Source organism: Kogia breviceps, chromosome 6 (assembly GCF_026419965.1).
Source record: "Kogia breviceps isolate mKogBre1 chromosome 6, mKogBre1 haplotype 1, whole genome shotgun sequence".
In the NCBI taxonomy this organism is placed as follows: Eukaryota; Metazoa; Chordata; class Mammalia; order Artiodactyla; family Physeteridae; genus Kogia; species Kogia breviceps.
Window position 1 is genome coordinate 73,124,104 of NC_081315.1, and position 18,484 is coordinate 73,142,587.

At 37.1% G+C, this 18,484-nt stretch overlaps 1 protein-coding gene across 1 annotated transcript in view; it reads left to right on the forward strand.

Moving 5' to 3' along the window:
- GABRB1 (gamma-aminobutyric acid type A receptor subunit beta1) overlaps positions 1-18,484 on the forward strand; it is a 412,251-nt gene that overhangs the window by 320,281 nt on the left and 73,486 nt on the right. The window contains exon 5 of the mRNA XM_059067285.2: positions 494-576. Coding sequence (XP_058923268.1) covers positions 494-576 — 83 coding nt within the window. The remainder of the gene's footprint in view (positions 1-493; positions 577-18,484) is intronic.

Consider the following 18,484-nt stretch of genomic DNA (forward strand, 5'->3'; position numbering starts at 1 on the left):
GCTTTTGTTGTTTTATCATTAGGTTGTAGCAGGAGAGGAATGTGGGCTTTGACATAACGTAGATGTTCTACTCCTCATAAAGCCAGACTTGCTGCAGATACCGGCAAAGACATTGCTAGGAGGCTAGTAAATAAAGGAAGGGCCTGGGATAATAATAGCTATAATAATAGCTATCATTTGTGGGACACTTTCTAAGTATGAAACACTGGGCTCAGGGCTTTGCATATATTATCTCTTTTAATCCTCACAGCCATTCTGTGCAGTCGGTGTTTTGATTGATAAGGGGACTGAGACTCCTGGAGATAAATTAACTAGCTCAACCTCACACCGCTAGTGAGCAGCAAAGAAAGACTCAAATTCAATCTGTCTGCTTTCAAAATTTTTAATCACAAAATTTTGATGCCAACTGGTAGGCATGATTCAGGGCTGGGAAACCTGGAAATGAAAGTCATCGTCATTATGATGTTGTCTTTTCTCTCTCTCACCCTGACAGGATCACAACCACAGCTGCTTGTATGATGGATCTACGAAGATACCCTCTGGATGAACAAAACTGCACCCTGGAGATTGAAAGTTGTGAGTTACTTGGACAGGGGAACAAAAAAGAGGGATGTTTGCTTGACCCAATTAAATTCCACCTTGCACTGGGTAATTGATACCGGGATATTTTTAGCTACACTACCCTGCCAACTTTTCAAAGGGTTCACAGTAACACTTTTCTCTGTATTGGAGGCTTAAGGTTCATTTCAATGCAATTATCTTTTTGAACCACTAAGGAAAGTCCACTTATTTTAGCTGGACAATTTATAAACTCATGCCTTCTCCTTCTCAGAATTGAATTTCTCCTAAGACCTTCCAATACCCAAGCTGCGTTAATAAGAGAGCAAAAATATTTCAATATGAAAAGACTTTGTGAGATTGTTTTTGGCTCTACAGTCTGTCCGCCTGAAGGACTGTAAATTGTTGTCTTTTAGAAAAACACTATGGTAAACTCTTGTGTACAATTGTCTTTCTTCATGGGAAGAACAAGATGATAAATGGTATTCATGAGGCTTGTGGTTTACCTTTGTCCTCTTGAGCTGTTTTTTCATTGATTGCCTTCTTAACAATTAGAATATTTTAGTCACTAAGTTTTAATCTGATTATCTTGGTTTCATTGTTTCTCAACCATCAATATGCAGACATTTGATCCCATTTATTGTGAATACCAGGCCAAAGCTCTTTTCTGGTTTACAGGGGCACAGAAAGCGCAATAGGTAATTAAGAGCATTGCAATATCACTTAATGTAATGTGAGAATAGACAGATACTTACTTAAATCATTTAAAATGCTTTCCAAATCTAAACATCAAAATGGTAAAGAAAAATGGGAAAATTCCAGGTGATCCTCTAATATTATTAAACAATAAATGTATTCCCCATTGTCTGATTATTAAGTAATTACATTCATTTTCTAGTTTTACTGAATACAGACATAGAAATAGATAAAGATGCTTATGTAGATATATAGATTCAGACCTAGACATTAATCTAGTACCACTAGAACCTGGAATTCATAACATTCATGAGCTATTCTTTAATCAATATTCTAATTTTAAAATGTATTCTATAAATAGATTGGCTGAAAGTTATTAATATATGAAAGTATTAATGGTGACTTTTGGTTTAACTGCCAATGACAACCAAATTCAAACAATAGGAATGAAATATAAACGCAGTCATTTATTACTGGTTAATAATATTTTATAAATAAGACAGAACTTCATCTAAGCAAGTAAATCTTTAGCTTTTGAAACTGACATGGAAAGAGAAGGATGCTTATTCATATGTTACCTTTTACCCTTGACCTCTCTTCCATTGATTGTGATTTTTTACCTTTGCTTATGCCAGAAGGATATGACAGTCTGTCAAAATTCCAAGATCTTATGTTTACATCATTCATTTGAAGAATGAATTTTGATGAGTACTTGAATTGATTCTGTGCATAAATTACAAGTGCCAAAATTATCATTTTCTCCCAAAATGCATATTTTATTTTATATTGCATATTGAGTCTTCCTATTATTATAGGTTTACATTTTTCTTTAAAAAGGCAATTTTCTTTATTTGTATTAGAAAATAGATGACTTTTAGGTCCATTTATCATATCATACAATGACCAAAACTATAAATGAGGCAGAATTAAACATAACTTTTGCAGAGCAGGGATGAGGGATGCTAAAACAATCAGAGTCCAAAGTCATCATAAGATATGGTGTCAGGCAATAAGTAGTGACCCAGGCATATGATAATCACTGAGGCAATTCAGTAAGATGCAATCAGTTATCTGAACAGATGGATGAGGCATGGTTACTGGGACCCTAAGATCAGTTAATATATAGGACTGTAGGCAGACAGTGACCATCATAAAGTGATCCAACAGTAGATCACAGAACTCTAGTCCCTAAATATGTTTACCTAAAGCAAAGCAGAAACTCAGGCCTGCAAGAATTTGTGTAATGAGGAGTGTATGAAGACAGGAGCTTGGGGGAAAGGGAAAAAACAGGGAACTGCCTTCTATTCGCCAGACAAAAGCTAGGCATTAATATAACACCTCTGTAACAGAAATCTTTCTAGCAACATTTGAGAGATAATGTATCTGAGGCTCAGAGAAGTAAAAGAACTTACCCAGGACAACAAGGCAAGGATAGTGGTAAAGTGAGGATTCAAGCCCAGGTAATATATTCTCTATAATAGAATCCTGTAATCAACTGCTGAGCAAAGAAGCAGAACATCAATGATTAGAAGTATATAGCACCAATCAGAACAACTCCCAGCTAGACTGAGGGTGCTGAATCAACCAAAGACTGGTCTATATTTCCTAAAATTATCCCTGATAAAGGTTAGAGTCGATCCCAGAAGGTAAAGCAAAATTTAGCTCTTAGGCCAGGGGTCAAATGATTTCAACTGTGGATAAAGGGTAGTCTGTGGATGCAGGAAACCAAGTAGTCCTGATTCCATTGACGTTACCAAAAAAAAAAAATTTTAAGCCTCAAATGACAACATTTCTTAGCTCTAATACTTTCCTTAAGATGTGTCCCTTCTTAACAATAGATAAATCAATGTAAAGAGATCTTAAATATTAAGGGTAATAACTTCAAATGACAAAGTAACATATGGCAGTTATATGGAGTCCAAATGAGCTTTGCTTATTCCTGCCTAAGTACATAATCGATATGCTGCCAAGTGTTAATAAATACTGAATCTGTTATCCGTCTATTTTTTAACTCTTCAAGAAAAAACATGTGTTACATTATTTGCTGAAACAGATCTCCCTGAATTGCCATTTTATGAAGACCATAACTGAGCTTTAAAGTGATTACAAATGAGTGGTTCTAATGTCAGCTGGGGAAAAGGAATGATAAAGTAGACATTTCACCAGTATAAGATCAAACCAATCATACTTTTGTAACCAATATAGTAAAAACTTTACCCACCTTACAAAATTTACTAGTTTGTATTCTCTTTCATTACAATCCCAAGGATGGGGAAATGTTTTCCTTGGTCAGGTCCTTTGAGAAATATTAAAGATGTTTTGCCTTTCTTTAACGTCATCTAATCTAGTAAAATTAGGAAGGCCATAAAGCCTTGTTAAATTGAAAATTTCCTTGAACTTGGAGCACATTAATAGTTTCATAGCCCTGGAATGCTATAAAATGAGTTAATCACACGTGGAAAAAAATCAATCGAGGAATTTAGCATTAAGAGGATTTGGAATTTGAAATCAATAAAGCTATCACATAAAGGTTTGATAGCCACAAGTCTCGTGGAAATATACAAAGGCTTTGGGACAACAATCATGAAGGAGTCTAATGCCTCTTTCTATATACTTTCTGCAGCAACTATTGAAGAAAATCTCAACCCTAATCTTACCCTCACTGTCAGCAGATAGTGCCACCTCTCAATACCTCCCCCACCCCCAAAATATATAGAATCCATTTCGGTTCTGAAATCTCTCAGCAGTCTCACCCATCTTCTCCTAAATGCCCTTATATCCTCACCATTCTAAGTTAGCCCCCTGTATTTAAAGGAAGGGGTGATCCTCTTCCTTTTATAAGCTGACCCTGACCCCCTTCTTCCTCCTCTGGTAATTGATTTTCTCAAATTCACACACACCTACACCCCTGATATTTCAGACCCTCAGTCTCACCTTCTCTGCTACCTCTTTTTTCACAGCCTAAAAACAAGGTGAAAACTCCCCTCGTCACAAAACACCTCTACTCTACCTTCCCACCTCCCCTTCAGCTTTTCCTAATCTCTCTACTTCCTTTTCCTCAAAACTACTTGAGATAATGGTATATATCTGTTGTCTGTGGCCTCAACTTTCCCTCAACCCACTGTAATGTGGACCCTGCCTACCCATCTCCCAAGTCCACTGACACTGTTCTCAGAAAGGTCACAAAGGACCTCTCTTTATATAACATCTTTATGCCAATGATCTCCAAATGTATAGCTCCAGATCAGATCTCTTTTAAGCTCCAGATTGATGTACATCGCACTTTTCTTGGCATATCTACTTTGATGTTTCAAAAGCTTCTTAAATTTAATTTTCTCAAAACTTATTATCAATTTTTCCCTCACAAGTGAGTTTCCTTTCCAGCTTCCTTAATCTCACTATCCAGCCAGAATCCTAGGATTAACTGTGGACAGCTCCTCTCCCTCACCCTCCTCCCATTCAATCTATTGTCAAGTACCATTCATTCTACTCGTCAGATATTTAGCAAAGCCTTTCACTTCTCTCCAGCCCACTGCCACCAATCTTCTCCAAACCACCATGACTTCTTGCCTGAATCATTGTAGCAGTCTTGCTATTGGTCCTCTTATTTTTACCCTTGACTCCCTCCAACTTATTTTCTACCCAGTAGCCAGAGTCATCTTTGCAAGATGTCAATTGGATCATATTATTCTGTGCTTTAAAATACTCAAAGACTTCTCATTGCACGAGGAAAATTCTCCACACTTCCTAATTTGACTTACAAGCTTCTGAGTGACTGACACTTCCTCAATATCTCCATTCTCATCTGAAACCATCTCTCCCTTGCTTATCGATCTAAATTCCAGCACCACAGATTCTTTGTTTCCTGTAGACCCATCTTTCTTTTATCTCATTATCTTCACCATCTTGTTCCTTCTGCTTAAAATGCTTTTCCCCATAACGGTTCTTTTGACTTTTCCTCATCTTTCAGTTCTCCTTTAAGATGCCACCTCCAACAAAAGGCTTTCCTGAGAATCCAACCTTAATTACTGAACACCCAGTGTTCTCTTTCAAAATTCTGTTACTTTCCCATATGGCACTTAGTAGTGTTTGTTTGCTTCTGTGTTTATTGTTTCTTCCCTCTCTGGATTAGAAACTCCATGAAGGAAAGGGTCTTTGTTTTGTTCACAACACTATAATTAAAACCCAGCCTAGTACCTGACAATACATATCTGTGAAATGAGTATATGCTAAATTTCTTGGCTCCAAACTTTCTGAGTCTTTTGAATTTTGAAAGATAAGTCTAGTCTTAATTTTCTTCAGATAAGATTTAAGGCAAGTATTTTTTGACTTGCATTAAAATATTCTTTCATTTATACAATTTTATATTCACGCTTTAAATCATCTCAAAAATTTAAGAGGCTGGTAAACGTGATAAACCACTATGGTCTTTTTGTTTCACTTCAGTCATGAACTGTCTACATCCCTCCCACCTGAACCACAACCAATTTATCAAACAAAGGTAACATTTAGTGATACCTGGTTATTTTTATACTTGTTTCTTAATTTTAAAATGGCTTGGGGGCTTCCCTGGTGGCGCAGTGGTTGAGAATCTGCCTGCCGATGCAGGGGACACGCGTTCGTGCCCCGGTCTGGGAAGATCCCACATGCCGCGGAGCGGCTGGGCCCGTGAGTCGTGGCCGCTGAGCCTGCGCATCCCGAGCCTGTGCTCCACAACGGGAGAGGCCACAACAGTGAGAGGCCCACGTACCGCAAAAAAATAAATAAATAAATAAAAATAAAAATGGCTTGGAAACTTTTAACTTGGACATTGTCTTAATGTATTCAGTTTAATGAAGCACCTATTCAATCCATCTTTTAGTCTCAGAATATTGTCATTGTATTGATTTCAACGTCTTGGTAGTAGCAACATCTACACAGAATGTCAAGCCATAGTCATGTGTATTTCCAAAATAATTTTTTTCCTTGTCCACAAAAATAGCAAGTGATAAGAAAAACGTGTCTAATAAAATGATCTAACTTAACTGTGGAAAATTCCCTGAGAAAACGTGAGGTTTACAGAGTTGAAATGCTAAGATTTCATTATATAATATGTTACATTAACACCTGGAAATAACATTAAGTGTAGTGTCCAGACATGAGGCAGCAGCAGTTCTACAAAAGCCTGCTCTTGTAAAGTCACACGTGGAAAATTGTGCCCAGTTCTTAACGCCATATGAAGATAATTTCCTTCAGAGGAGGAGACCAAGATATTTGGGAAGAAAATTTTAGGGAGGCATAATAGCCATTTCTGAATGCTTAAATGCTATCATAGAAGAGAAATCTTATGTTTGGTGTTTCCCAGGGTATTAATCAGGATTCTCCAGAGAAATAGAACCAATGAGATGTATACAGATAGAGAGAACGAGATTTATTATAAGGAATTGGCTCATGCAGTGATCAAGCGGGTAAGTCCCCAAATCTTCAGGGTGAGTCAGAAAACTAGAGAGCTGATTGTATAGTTCCAGTCTGAAGACTAGCAGCCTTGAGATCCGGGAGGAGCTGATACTTCAATTGAGCCTGAAAGCAGGAAAAGACTGATAGTCCCAGTGCAAAGATAGGCCGGAGGAAATCTCTCTTACTCTGTAGAGGGTCAGTCATTTTGTTCCAATTCAGGCCTTCAAGTGATTGGATGAGGCACAGCCACATTAGGGAGGGCAGTCTACTCAGTGTTACAATTTAAATGTTGAGCTCATCCAAAAACACCCTCATAGGAATACTCAGAATAATGTTTGACCAAATATCTGGGCACCGTGTGGCCCAGTCAAGTTGACACATAAAATTAAGCATAACACCCAGAGTGCTAGATTTGAACCCATTCAATTCAAATAGCATTATTTAAATGGTGACCACAAGCCACTCTGTGTGCAAATAAGTAAGTGCTGGTGATACAGCAGCAACCGAGCAGACAGGTGGCAGAAGTAATGGGAAGGTAGATGTAGAATTGAAAACAAATACTATCCAATGAGTAGAAGGGCCCATTCATGAAAAAAGCCCCCCCTTAAGGAAGACTTCCCCACCAACAGTGACACTTCAATTAATTGGAAATGGCCACCTACCAGTTTTAATGTAGGAAACATTCCTCATTGAGAGGGCTGTTAATTATATAACCTTAAAGATCTCTTTCAGCCCTAAAATCTAGCACTCTGGGAGTTTGTTCAATTTAGTTACATTACCAGCAAATTACTTTATGTGCTTGCCTAAGATATTGGTTATAAAATGATGCTGATTTACAAAGGATATTAGAACATTTAAAAAGTTAGGAATACATGAACATAAATACAAGAAAAATATGAAATGTAAGACAATTACAAGCAAAGCCTTTGAATCCTTCTTACTTTATTGCTGCCTTCGACATCATTAATTCTGATCTGAAATAACTTAAAAATAGCATCTACAACATGCTGCACACTTTCTATTCATGGATACTAAACACCAAAAATAACAGAAGTAAATTGAACTTCATGAATGATTCATGGCTTCCCTTGCATCTCCATTGTCAAGGAAATTAGCAGCATTGGATAGCTCCTTAGATAAATTTGATTTTGCCATATTCAGTAGACTACTTAATGAAAATGAATATTTCACATTTATGTTCATAGAATTGTTAATGAATTTTAGTGCCCATAGCTTTTTTGTTGAGCTGGGTGGGTGTAGGGAAGACAGGAATCTTTTCTTAATTAATTTATTTCTTTCTCCAGGCTGTTTTTTTGAAACTGTGGGAAAGCAGTCTTTCTGAAATGTCTCTGATCTTTTAAAGTTAGAAAATAAAAGCCAGTGGGGGAATGGAGTTCCATTTATTAAAATTAGTTTCATAATCAACTTGTCTATAAAGTTAGCCATTTAGCTGTTCACGTCTACCCTATCGACAGTCTAAGCTTATTTTCCATGTATGGATAAGTGGCTATGTAGATGGATGAGGAGATCTCTGATTTACAGATTTAGATTTCTGGAAATTTCTTCTCTTCTTGATGCTCTAATGGATGACCATTTTGCTACTAGCTTCCTAAGAGGAAGTCAAAATAAAGGGTATTGTTTTGTCTAAAGGTTTTAGGTATTAACCAAACACTTAAAGACACAATTTTGAATGGAACTTTGATCTTCTAGAACTGGACACCCTTGCTAAACTGAGGGCTTTGGTTCACTTAGGATCCAAACTTGATAATAATGAATGCTAATATTTATTGACTATATATTATGGGCCAGGCACTTGACAAAAATTTCCTATTGAATAGTCACGAGAACCCTATTGTTTTACTCCATTTTACAGAGAAGGAAATCAAAGCACCAAGGCAGTTACTTGCCTGGGTCACAAAACTGTTGTGGTCCAAAAGGGATCTGAACTCAAGCAATCTGACTTGAACAATTTACTCCCCCTTTATACTGTCCTCAGAAAACTTCTTTCTAGCTTCCCCACTGTGTGGGAGTTGGGTGGTTGGGGGTATGCTCTATCTGAATGCAAAGCAGACACCTGAAAACAAAGCAGGTTTTAACTGGTCCTACTCCTCTCTACTGAATCAGTCTCAATTCAGCTCCTACATGGACATTTATTTTCCGACATTCTTGCCAACGAAACTGAATGTTGATATAACTTAAGAAAAACTTTTATTTTGCCAGGTCACTTCTACAATTGCAACAGATCATACAATGGTCAGAAACCCTTCTTCTTCTAAATGGCTAGAGATACTCTTCCCTAAATCGTTTTAGTACAGTGTTAGGCTGCAATGGTGCTGTAGTTTCAAAGTCCATCTATTACTCATAATTGTGGTTCATGAACATCTATAACCTTGACAATGGACATATTCCTGAGAGGTCTTGACTTGGTTTGTTCTGTGAACCACACCCATATAGGAACCATATAATTAATATAGATAATTTAGTTTTCATTTCAGTGTCAATTTCCATGTTTAAACTGCTTTTTTTCTTATCTTTAAGATCAAAGACTTTAAAAGGGAGGTTTTTTAGAAATATTGATATCATGACCCCACCCCAGACCAATAACATCAGAATTTGTAGAAGATGAGCCCTTTGGCAAGCACTTTTTTAAGCTCTCCAGGTGAGTTTAATATGCAGCCATGTATGACTGCCACTGTTCTAAGGCTGTCATGCTTTAAATTTTTGCTTTTCAATTTTTTTCACCATCCCTTCTAATAGACCCAGCTCTCTAAATGGGAAACAGAATGGAAACATAGAAATGAAAGAAGAAAGTACTGCAAAGAACAGAAAATAGCACAATTTCTTTCAAAGAAAAAAAAAAATCACTGAAATGATCAAAGGAAAAAAATTTAAACTATTCTTTCCTTTATCCCCTCTGGCAGAAGACTCCATCGTTTTTTTCTTTAAAGGTGCATGTCTTGACATAAATAAGTAGACCAAGGGACCCTGCCTTTTATTGGAATTAAGTGCTTCAATCAGATTTTCAAATTCATGTAATGAGTCAAGTTGCTACATGCTACTCTATTTTAAAAGCCCTGATATATATACCATATATTGGTATGAATGCACTCAGTAAAACTTTAATTTGTATTATAATGCTGTGGTAAATGGAGTTATCTACTTGGGAAAGAGAGGCATGGGCATCAGCTGTTTTTGTAACATTATAATGTTAAAAAAATAATTAGTTAACAATTTACTCCTGAATGAATACATAGCAACAGGCTTTACAGGAATAGCTTTTTGTTTGTTTCTATTTTGTATTTTACTTTATTTTTTAATTGAATGAAATATTCTTTAAATTCTATAGTGCTTTACAGTTTTCAAAAAATTCACATGCATTTCATGTAATCTCATAATAACCCTTTTCCCCCCACCCCTATGTTGCCCCTCCCCCTTCCCTCTCCCCACTGGTCACCACTAGTTTGTTCTCTGTATCTGTGAGTCTGCTTCTTTTCTGTCTTATTCACTAGTTTGTTGTAATTTTTTAGATTCCACATGTAAGTGATATCATACAGAATTTTTTACAGGAATAGTTTTATCAAACCAAAATTGAGCAAGGTCCATTTCTTTCAACCATAAAAAATGAAACAATAATTTCTGTGTACATCTTCATCTCCCACACCCTGTCTCATAGGCACTGACTGTCCTCATTTGATTGTGTGAAAAGAGCAGATTAGTCACAGAGCTCCCACAAGCTGACTGCATTGATTTCAAATAGATTGTATTCCCAGGACTGAGATTACGTAGACCTACAATTCAGACAAGAAATTTCACTGAGTAGAGCCAAAGGGTCACCTGCTCTTACCTTAAAAACTGTCAGAGTGGAAACCCATCACTTGTCTGATATGTTCCCTGAGGTGCTTGTCAAACATTCATGCACTTACAGGGATCTTGATAAGATGCATTCTGGTTTAATGAGCTTGGGCTGGGGCCTGAGGGTCTGCATTTCTAACATATACCCAGGTGATGTTGGTGCTATTGACCTATGGACCACACTTTGAGCCGTAAGAATCTGGAGTAAGTTAAAAAAAGAAAAGCAAAAAACCCTGTCTCCTCTGTGCTCCTCCTCAAACTGCTTTCCCAGCCCTGTTTGCTTCCTACTGAGATTTAAATAATTAGCCGTTGTCACAGTGGTTGCTCAGCACTTGATTCAAAAGAGTTTTGAGTTTGAAATTAACTGAGGCAGAAAAGTCATTTTCAGATGACCTGAATAATTCCCAAACACTGAAATCTGAACAGCTTAGATGCTGTTAGGCACCCTGGGTGTGTAACATTCCTGGCTTACTCTTTAATATATGGAAGATTCCCAGCTGTACTAGGTCATTAGTACTCTTAAGCCCACACTAAAAATAATATTTGGTTGAATATTTTGTACTTAGAAACGATTTAATTTTAATGAAGAAAAAAAATAAATAATATTCTATTTTATTTTCTTTTTAAAATTTTTATTGGAGTATAGTTGCTTTAAAATGTTGTGTTAGTTTCTACTGTACAGCAAAGTGAATCAGCTACACATAATATATATACCCTCTTTTTTGGATTTCCTTCCCATTTAGGTCACCACAGAGCATTGAGTAGAGTTCCCTGGGCTATACAGTAGGTTCTCATTAGTTATCTATTTTATACATAATAACAATAATGTATATCTGTCAATCCCAATCTCCCAATTCATCCCACCCCCACCCCTTTCCCCCTTTGTATCCATATGTTTGATTTTCATGTCTCCAAACTAGAGCTTTTAGTGGAAGGAGCATAGAGTTATACCTTCACTATCTAGAGATCTGGGATTTAACGAGTCATTCTGAAGAACTCAAGTTTGCTAGACTTTAACTATTTTGATGCAAATCTTTCTCAATAGAGAACTCTAAAAATCATTTATACTTTTCTGATGATTCAGGGTCATAATTGTGATCATTTTTCATGATGTGATGAAGCTCTAGCTTCATCTGAAGCAAAGGGAGGTATAAGGACTTGTACTCTCATCCTCATGGTGACCTTAATATAAGACCTACTTTTTTAAGAGTCTTCCTTGGTGGAGTGATGAGGGCCCCTTTCTACATAATTAATGTGTCAATAAAAGAAATGTCCATCTCTAGACAATTAGGCATATTTCTATAATTCAAAAAAAAAAAGGCATTTTCCTGGCAGAGTTCTCATTTTAAGTAACATAGTCTCTTCATTAGGGATCAGTAACAGCTCTTCATGAATCATTCATTTCAACATCTCAGCCATTGTCCAGGTCCTCAATGTCACCTTTTCATCACCTTCTTCCATCCTTACTGCCATGGTGATGGGTTCTCAAGTCACCTGCATTCATGCAATGTCCAGTTACTGAGTTACATGGGTTTTTTACATGTAATACTCTATTCTCACTGTTTCTGCCATTATTTTATCCTTCTCTGAATTTGTACATGCTATACATGCCAAAACAGTACCTTGTTCTTTAGAGGGAAGATATTTTACATAATTGTCATCTGACTGTAGATGGGAAGTATTAGGAAGTGTCTCCCCCAAGAAATGCAAAACGATTATTATTTTTGTATTTACTGATTATTTATTTCAAACCTTTAATCTAGTAGCATAATCAAAGGGACAAGCCTGAGTTTGCTAAATTTTCACAGTTTCCTAACAAGTATGTAGAGTTATAATAAAACTAAATTTTCTTCCTAGGTTGCATGAAGTTTAAGAAGTATTCTGCTATTGTGATACCAGGTCATAGTTATTCTTCTTAAAATTTTACTTTGAAAAGAATTTCATGCATAAGCAGTATTTAAAATTCCATATTTTGTTCCAGTTGGGGCTGAACAATAGTAATTATTGAATAACAATAATTGAATATTATAAATATTACTACAAATAATAATATGACTAGAAGTGCTAGAATATAAATAGCAAAAGCTAAAGTGAAAGCGTGCTGAGACAGGATGTCTCAGATATTACATTCACTTGCCAAAATGTAGATCATGAAAAAAGCAGTCCACCTGGGTCAAGCCAAGCTCACCTTGGTCAAGGTGAGCAGTATGTTGAGTACACCTGGAGGTATGAATGCATGCAGAAGGTTTAAACATGACAAAGATGACACAGGACACCAGCACATGAGAAGCATCTTCTAGTGGAAAGTTCTTTCTTAGCCAGTAAAGATCTACCTTATAAGTAAATTGATCTTCTCTGAATCAAACCTCTGAGAAATGGAAGAATGGACTTGCCATCAACCAAATTGAGGACAGCATCAGGTAGAGCCCAGAAATTTTTTAGACATACTCAATTTGTATTGTCTATTAGACATCTAAGTGGAGATTCAAGTTTGCAATTGAAAGTCTAAAGTTCAGGGTAGAGGCCCTATCTCGAAATGTAAATATACAATTCATGAGCTTCTATATGTACTTAAATGCATGCATCTAGATGATATCACCAAGGTAATTAGTGTAGCTAGAGAAGAGGTCCAAGTGCTAAGCCTTGGCCAAACCAATACTTAGAGTTTAGGAAGATGATAGAAAACTCAAGTGTGGCAATTACTATCTGCAAGTGCACTACATATAATAATTCATTTAAATTAAACCATGACTCTGTCGTAGGTACCATTATAGTTCCCATTTTACCAATGAGGAAACTCAGTCACAGTGGCATCACCTAATTTGTCCATGTTCACATCTAGTAAGTGGCAGAGACAAATCAGCAAAGGAGACTGAGAGGGGTGATCAATGGAGTAGGAGGAAGCCTAAGAGAGAAGAGCATTCTGGAACCAAAGTAAAAAAAATATTCTAGAAAAAAAGAGGTGATCATCTGGGTCAAATACATATGATAAAACAAGTTAACTAAGAACTGAGAACTGATAATTTGATTTGGTAACATGGAGTGCTGGGAGTGAAAATCTAAATGCAGTAGACGTAAAGGAGGATAGGAGAAGAAAAAGTGGCCTTACCTGTAAAGTGCCTGGTACAGTGCTTAGCACATTTTAACTACTCAATAAATGGTGGTCATAGCCATCATTGGAGTACAGGGCAATCAGCTATTTGCTGTCAGAGAATTCTGAACTGCTTCAACTTTTGTATTACTTGTAAGTGCTCCTTTCTTTCGTTTTGTCACACTTATCACTCTGATTGTTGCCACTGTTGTTGTCAATGTTCTCATCACTGTCCCCTCTTCATTTCTAACCATTTTTCTCCTATCTCTTAGCTTTCACCTTAAAAGCTGATTTTGTACATCACTTACTAATCAAAGCCCTCTTCTCCTCGCCTCTTGAGCTGACTGATAACAGAGTGCCAGGAGCAACCACTTGCCTCTTGTTGGCTCTATTTGCCTCTTTCTAGGTTCCCAGAGGTTTCTGATTCTTCCATCATATGCAAGTGTTTATTGTGCATACAACATTCCTGACACTGTCAGTACTTCTAGGATGGCAAGATGACTATATCACAGTCACCCAAGGCTACATTCCTAAAACAGCATTTGTACAGATGCATGAATGCCACTCTCAAGAGATTTAAATTATTAGAAACTAGATCATTCACCAACAACATATTGTTGCTATTTTAAATTAGCATCAAAGTCCAATGCACTTTTTTGTCAGGTTCACAGACCAGTGACTCAATTCCTTTTACGTTAAGTTGGGATCACTTAAAAACACTCTGTAGGCACATCTCTCTCCCTAATATTGGCAGCTTAAATACAGCTACTGGTTTCAGCATATTCCGTGCATCTCATTGCTAAACAAACCACTTTTCAACATTCTTTTGTGTGACCTATGAAGCACCATGCAGATGATTGCTCAGCCTGCTTTATAGACAAGGAAGTGACGTGACAAAGAATTTGGCCCACAATTCCTCTCCCTAATTTTCAGGAAGGAAATCTCCATTATTTACTGCATTTGAAAAACTATGGCCCCTACACAAGTATAGGTAGAGTCTCCATTTCCTTAAGAGAGGAAAGGGGGGATGTCCAACCATTTGTAAGTTTTCCAAAAATGTCCCTTTGTTGGTTTAACAGTCTCTACCTAAGAGTCTGGGGAATCAAGTAGAATGTCAAGTAAAAAAAAAAAAAAAAAAAAACTTGGTTAATAATTCAAATGTTTATTCACCCACACACTTTCTATAATCCTTATCATTTATCATGGACTATTCTAGGCAGAACAAAATCTCTGTCCAGATGTACCTTACAATCTATTATAGACGGATAGAAAAAAATCAAAACAACGTCGCTGGTATAAAATATAATGCAGGAGTATGATATGCTGTGACAAGTGTGTTGAAGTAAAGAAAGATGGGGTAGAGGTATGGAGAGGTGTGTGAGTAGAGGCAGACACATATGCACACTGTTTGGGATCAGGAAGTTATGCAAATCCAATCATGTTAACACAAGGAGAGATAAGCCAGAGAGTGTCTACAGTTCATAGGTATTGAAAGATCTGTTCAGTTCCACCAAGACACTCAGCCATTCCAAACTGTGGGCTCCAGTCTTCCCCTTGCTCAGTCCATTGTCCTGTCTGGCCTCAGTGCAATGAAAAAACAGGGTCTGCTTTAAATAAATCACACATGTGAAACCCTAAGCATGATCATTCAATAACTTCAGCATAACGTCACTGCCAGGGAGTAAGTACAATTGGAAGTTATCTCAGTGATTTTGGGAAGCTTATTTGACGTGCCCCTTCCCCTTCCCAATGCTCAAGATAAGGTGAGACTGCAACAATGACCTTCTAAGTGGAGAACAGTTTACATCTCCATTCTGTGTGGTCTGAGAACTGTCCTATACTGGAGCAATAAATGTTCCCTCCATTGTCCCATGGAGTCTCAGCCCCACAGTATGATGTCCTCTCTCAGTCATTGCCCTGTATGTTGACAGCCACACTGGGCTAAGTCTCCCAGAGGTGGGTGTGCATATAATCACCATAATATTTACACTCAGGCATAGTAGAAACTCTTCACTTCTCTGGAAGTTGCTTTTATTTAACCTTTATCAATCTCCATTATTATTTGCATTTGAATAAATATGAATGTGAGTCTAGAGAATAATAGCATATATATATATATATACATATATATACACATATATATACATATATATGTATACACACAATGCTTTCATACATTTTCATTTGAGTCCCCCAAAGACTACATTCCTAAAGTAGCATTTGTACAGATGCATGAATGCCATTCTCAAGGGTTCTCAAGAAAAGTAAGATAGTTGTCATGGCTCCCATCATGCTGATGCTGTCCCTAAGCCCAAGAGAAGTTAAACGAATTTGCCAAATAGACAGGGTTAAAATGTGGCTGAGCCCCGACTAAATTATGGGCCATATGAGTTCAAATTCTGTTCTTTCCACTACAGGAAATTGTGCCCTGTTGAACCAAGTTCTTCTAAGAGAACAAGGCACTTTGGAAAACTTCATTGACTTTCTTAGGTCTCAAAGGTATTCCTGAATGTTGAAAAGCTATACCTATATACCTATATATCTATACCTAGATGGCTTTTTTTAACAAAATCTTAATGGTTTTTCCCCAAGGCGCTAGCTATAACTCTGTGTATATAAATGCATTTAGTTGAAGCTTAACATTCCCAAATTTAACACTTGAGATTCTGTTTCTAGTCAAGTTTCTATCAAGAAAACAGAAGAACCACTCAATATATTCAAGATATAGAAGGTTTTAATATAGGGAACTGAGAGCATACAGACTGGAAAAGCTGATGAGCTGAGGTGAAAGAAATCAACCTCAGCAACTTCAGCCTGAAGTACCCAAGCAGTGAAGGTGCTGCAATACTCAGGATCTCTGGGAAGCCCCGATCAATTATCTCTGTCTCTTTAGCAAGGTAGAGGTACTCAAGGGCTCCCCAGCAAGTCACTGAATCTCATCTTCCCATGCATCTGGCAGCAATTGTCCCCAGAAAGTAATGGCCTCTCCTCTTCCATCTTCCAAATGTGGTACCAATGCCTCTCTTTGGAAAACTCTATCCTGGGGAAGGAGACCTCAGGGAAAATTGTTTCCACCTTCTCTTCAATGATACTTGGCGTGGTGATACCAAGTTGACAATAAACAAACAAACACAAGCATGTCAAAGTGATCTCAGATTTCCATGTCTCACTATTTATAAGTTTTCTGAAACACAACCTGGAATCCTATCCCCTAACTGACATAGGAAAGGAGAAAGCCACACAGCCAGGGAGGGTACCTCATCATTCATCCAGCTTCCCTGCCATGTAATTGACAAATATTTGATTCTGTCTTTTTATGTGCAGTGAACAAAACAGACATGGACCCAGACCATGCTTACATCTTGATAGGACTTTGTCCTCAACTCCTTTGAATTTGCATTTGGGGGAGGATTTATATGTTGTTGAGTCATTCACAAATTTGGGTAACATCAAAGTTCTGAGACTGGCTCAGCCATCTTAACAACCAACTTTCCAAAACCACTCAATTCCGTCATAACAGCAATCCAAAATACCCACTGAGTCATCAGAGGTCATTTCTTGATTCATGGCCATGCTCACATATGCAAATGTGTATAGCACTTTGTACTTACTGAAAGGTATTCTCTAGCATTGTCTTGTTTCACCCTCACAAATCATCTTGCAGTATGGGCAGATAATTTTTCTCTTTTCATTAAGGAAAAATTGAGGACACAGAGAGGGGCAATCCATTGTTTTATTAAAGACCAATGCTGGACTTGAAACTAGATCTCAATTTAGGGTCCTTTTACAGCATCCAACTGCCTCTTTTGTACTAAAAGAACTGGAATCAGCCCTTGCTAGATGTGAAACTACAGAATTAAAAAGGTCTAGGCCTTCTAAATCATTTTTATTGCCTACTTGTAATCGTTCTTCCAGCTTAAATTCTGAACCAAAGTGTCTGGAAGTGTCCTCTTCTTTGTTAATGAAAAGGTGAGCAAATCTCCCTAAACAGAGTCCTTCCTTTTATGGACATTTTCTGCAATAAATAGGTCACTTGGTCTAATCCATATCTGTGAGTAGTTTATTAAGTCAGATCTGTCTTAAAATATCTGTCTGACAAAAATCCTTTTAGGGAACTCAGGAAATTGTGACAGAATCTTAGAACTAGTAGAGAACACTGAAGATTATTTAGGCCACTTCTGTCAGATACAGATGAGGAGAATGAAATTCTCAAATCTCAGTGACATTGAGGTCAAAATCACACAGCTAGTTACCTAGATGCAGACCTGTGCACAAAAGTCAGATTTAAAGATTCAGAGAGCACATGCTATGCTGCCAGTGTATGGGGAGTATAGGAAAATTTTAAGAATATTCTCTGGATTAAAACCAAGTTATGGAGACATAAAACAATGAAAGAAAAATATAAAGCAGGAAATAATTTAAAAAGAATGGTCTGTAAGCTGTATTGCTGTAATTCCCTATGGGAATAGATCGAGAATTTATTTTTAATCTCTACCTATTCTACAAAAGATGTGAAGCACTTCACAAAAAATACTTTCAGTGTAAAAGGATTAGAGTAAGCAATTGTGATGACCAGGACAAAGGGAAACTATGGGTGGAAAAATAATAAAGCAAAACCTGTTATTAGGGTGGACCATACAGTTGAGAGAAATGGACCCCAGATTTTTCACTAAGTTTTCTAATGGCCAAAGCAAGTAAACACAATCAACTTATAAGAGTCAAATTGTCCATAAAACCAAACCTAATTTACTATTCTGTAGTATTTCTCTAGTAGGTATTCAGAAAGAGGGCTCAGAGTTTTATCCAGGTCTTCATTACACAATCCACCGGTGTGCTCTGTTGGCATAACAC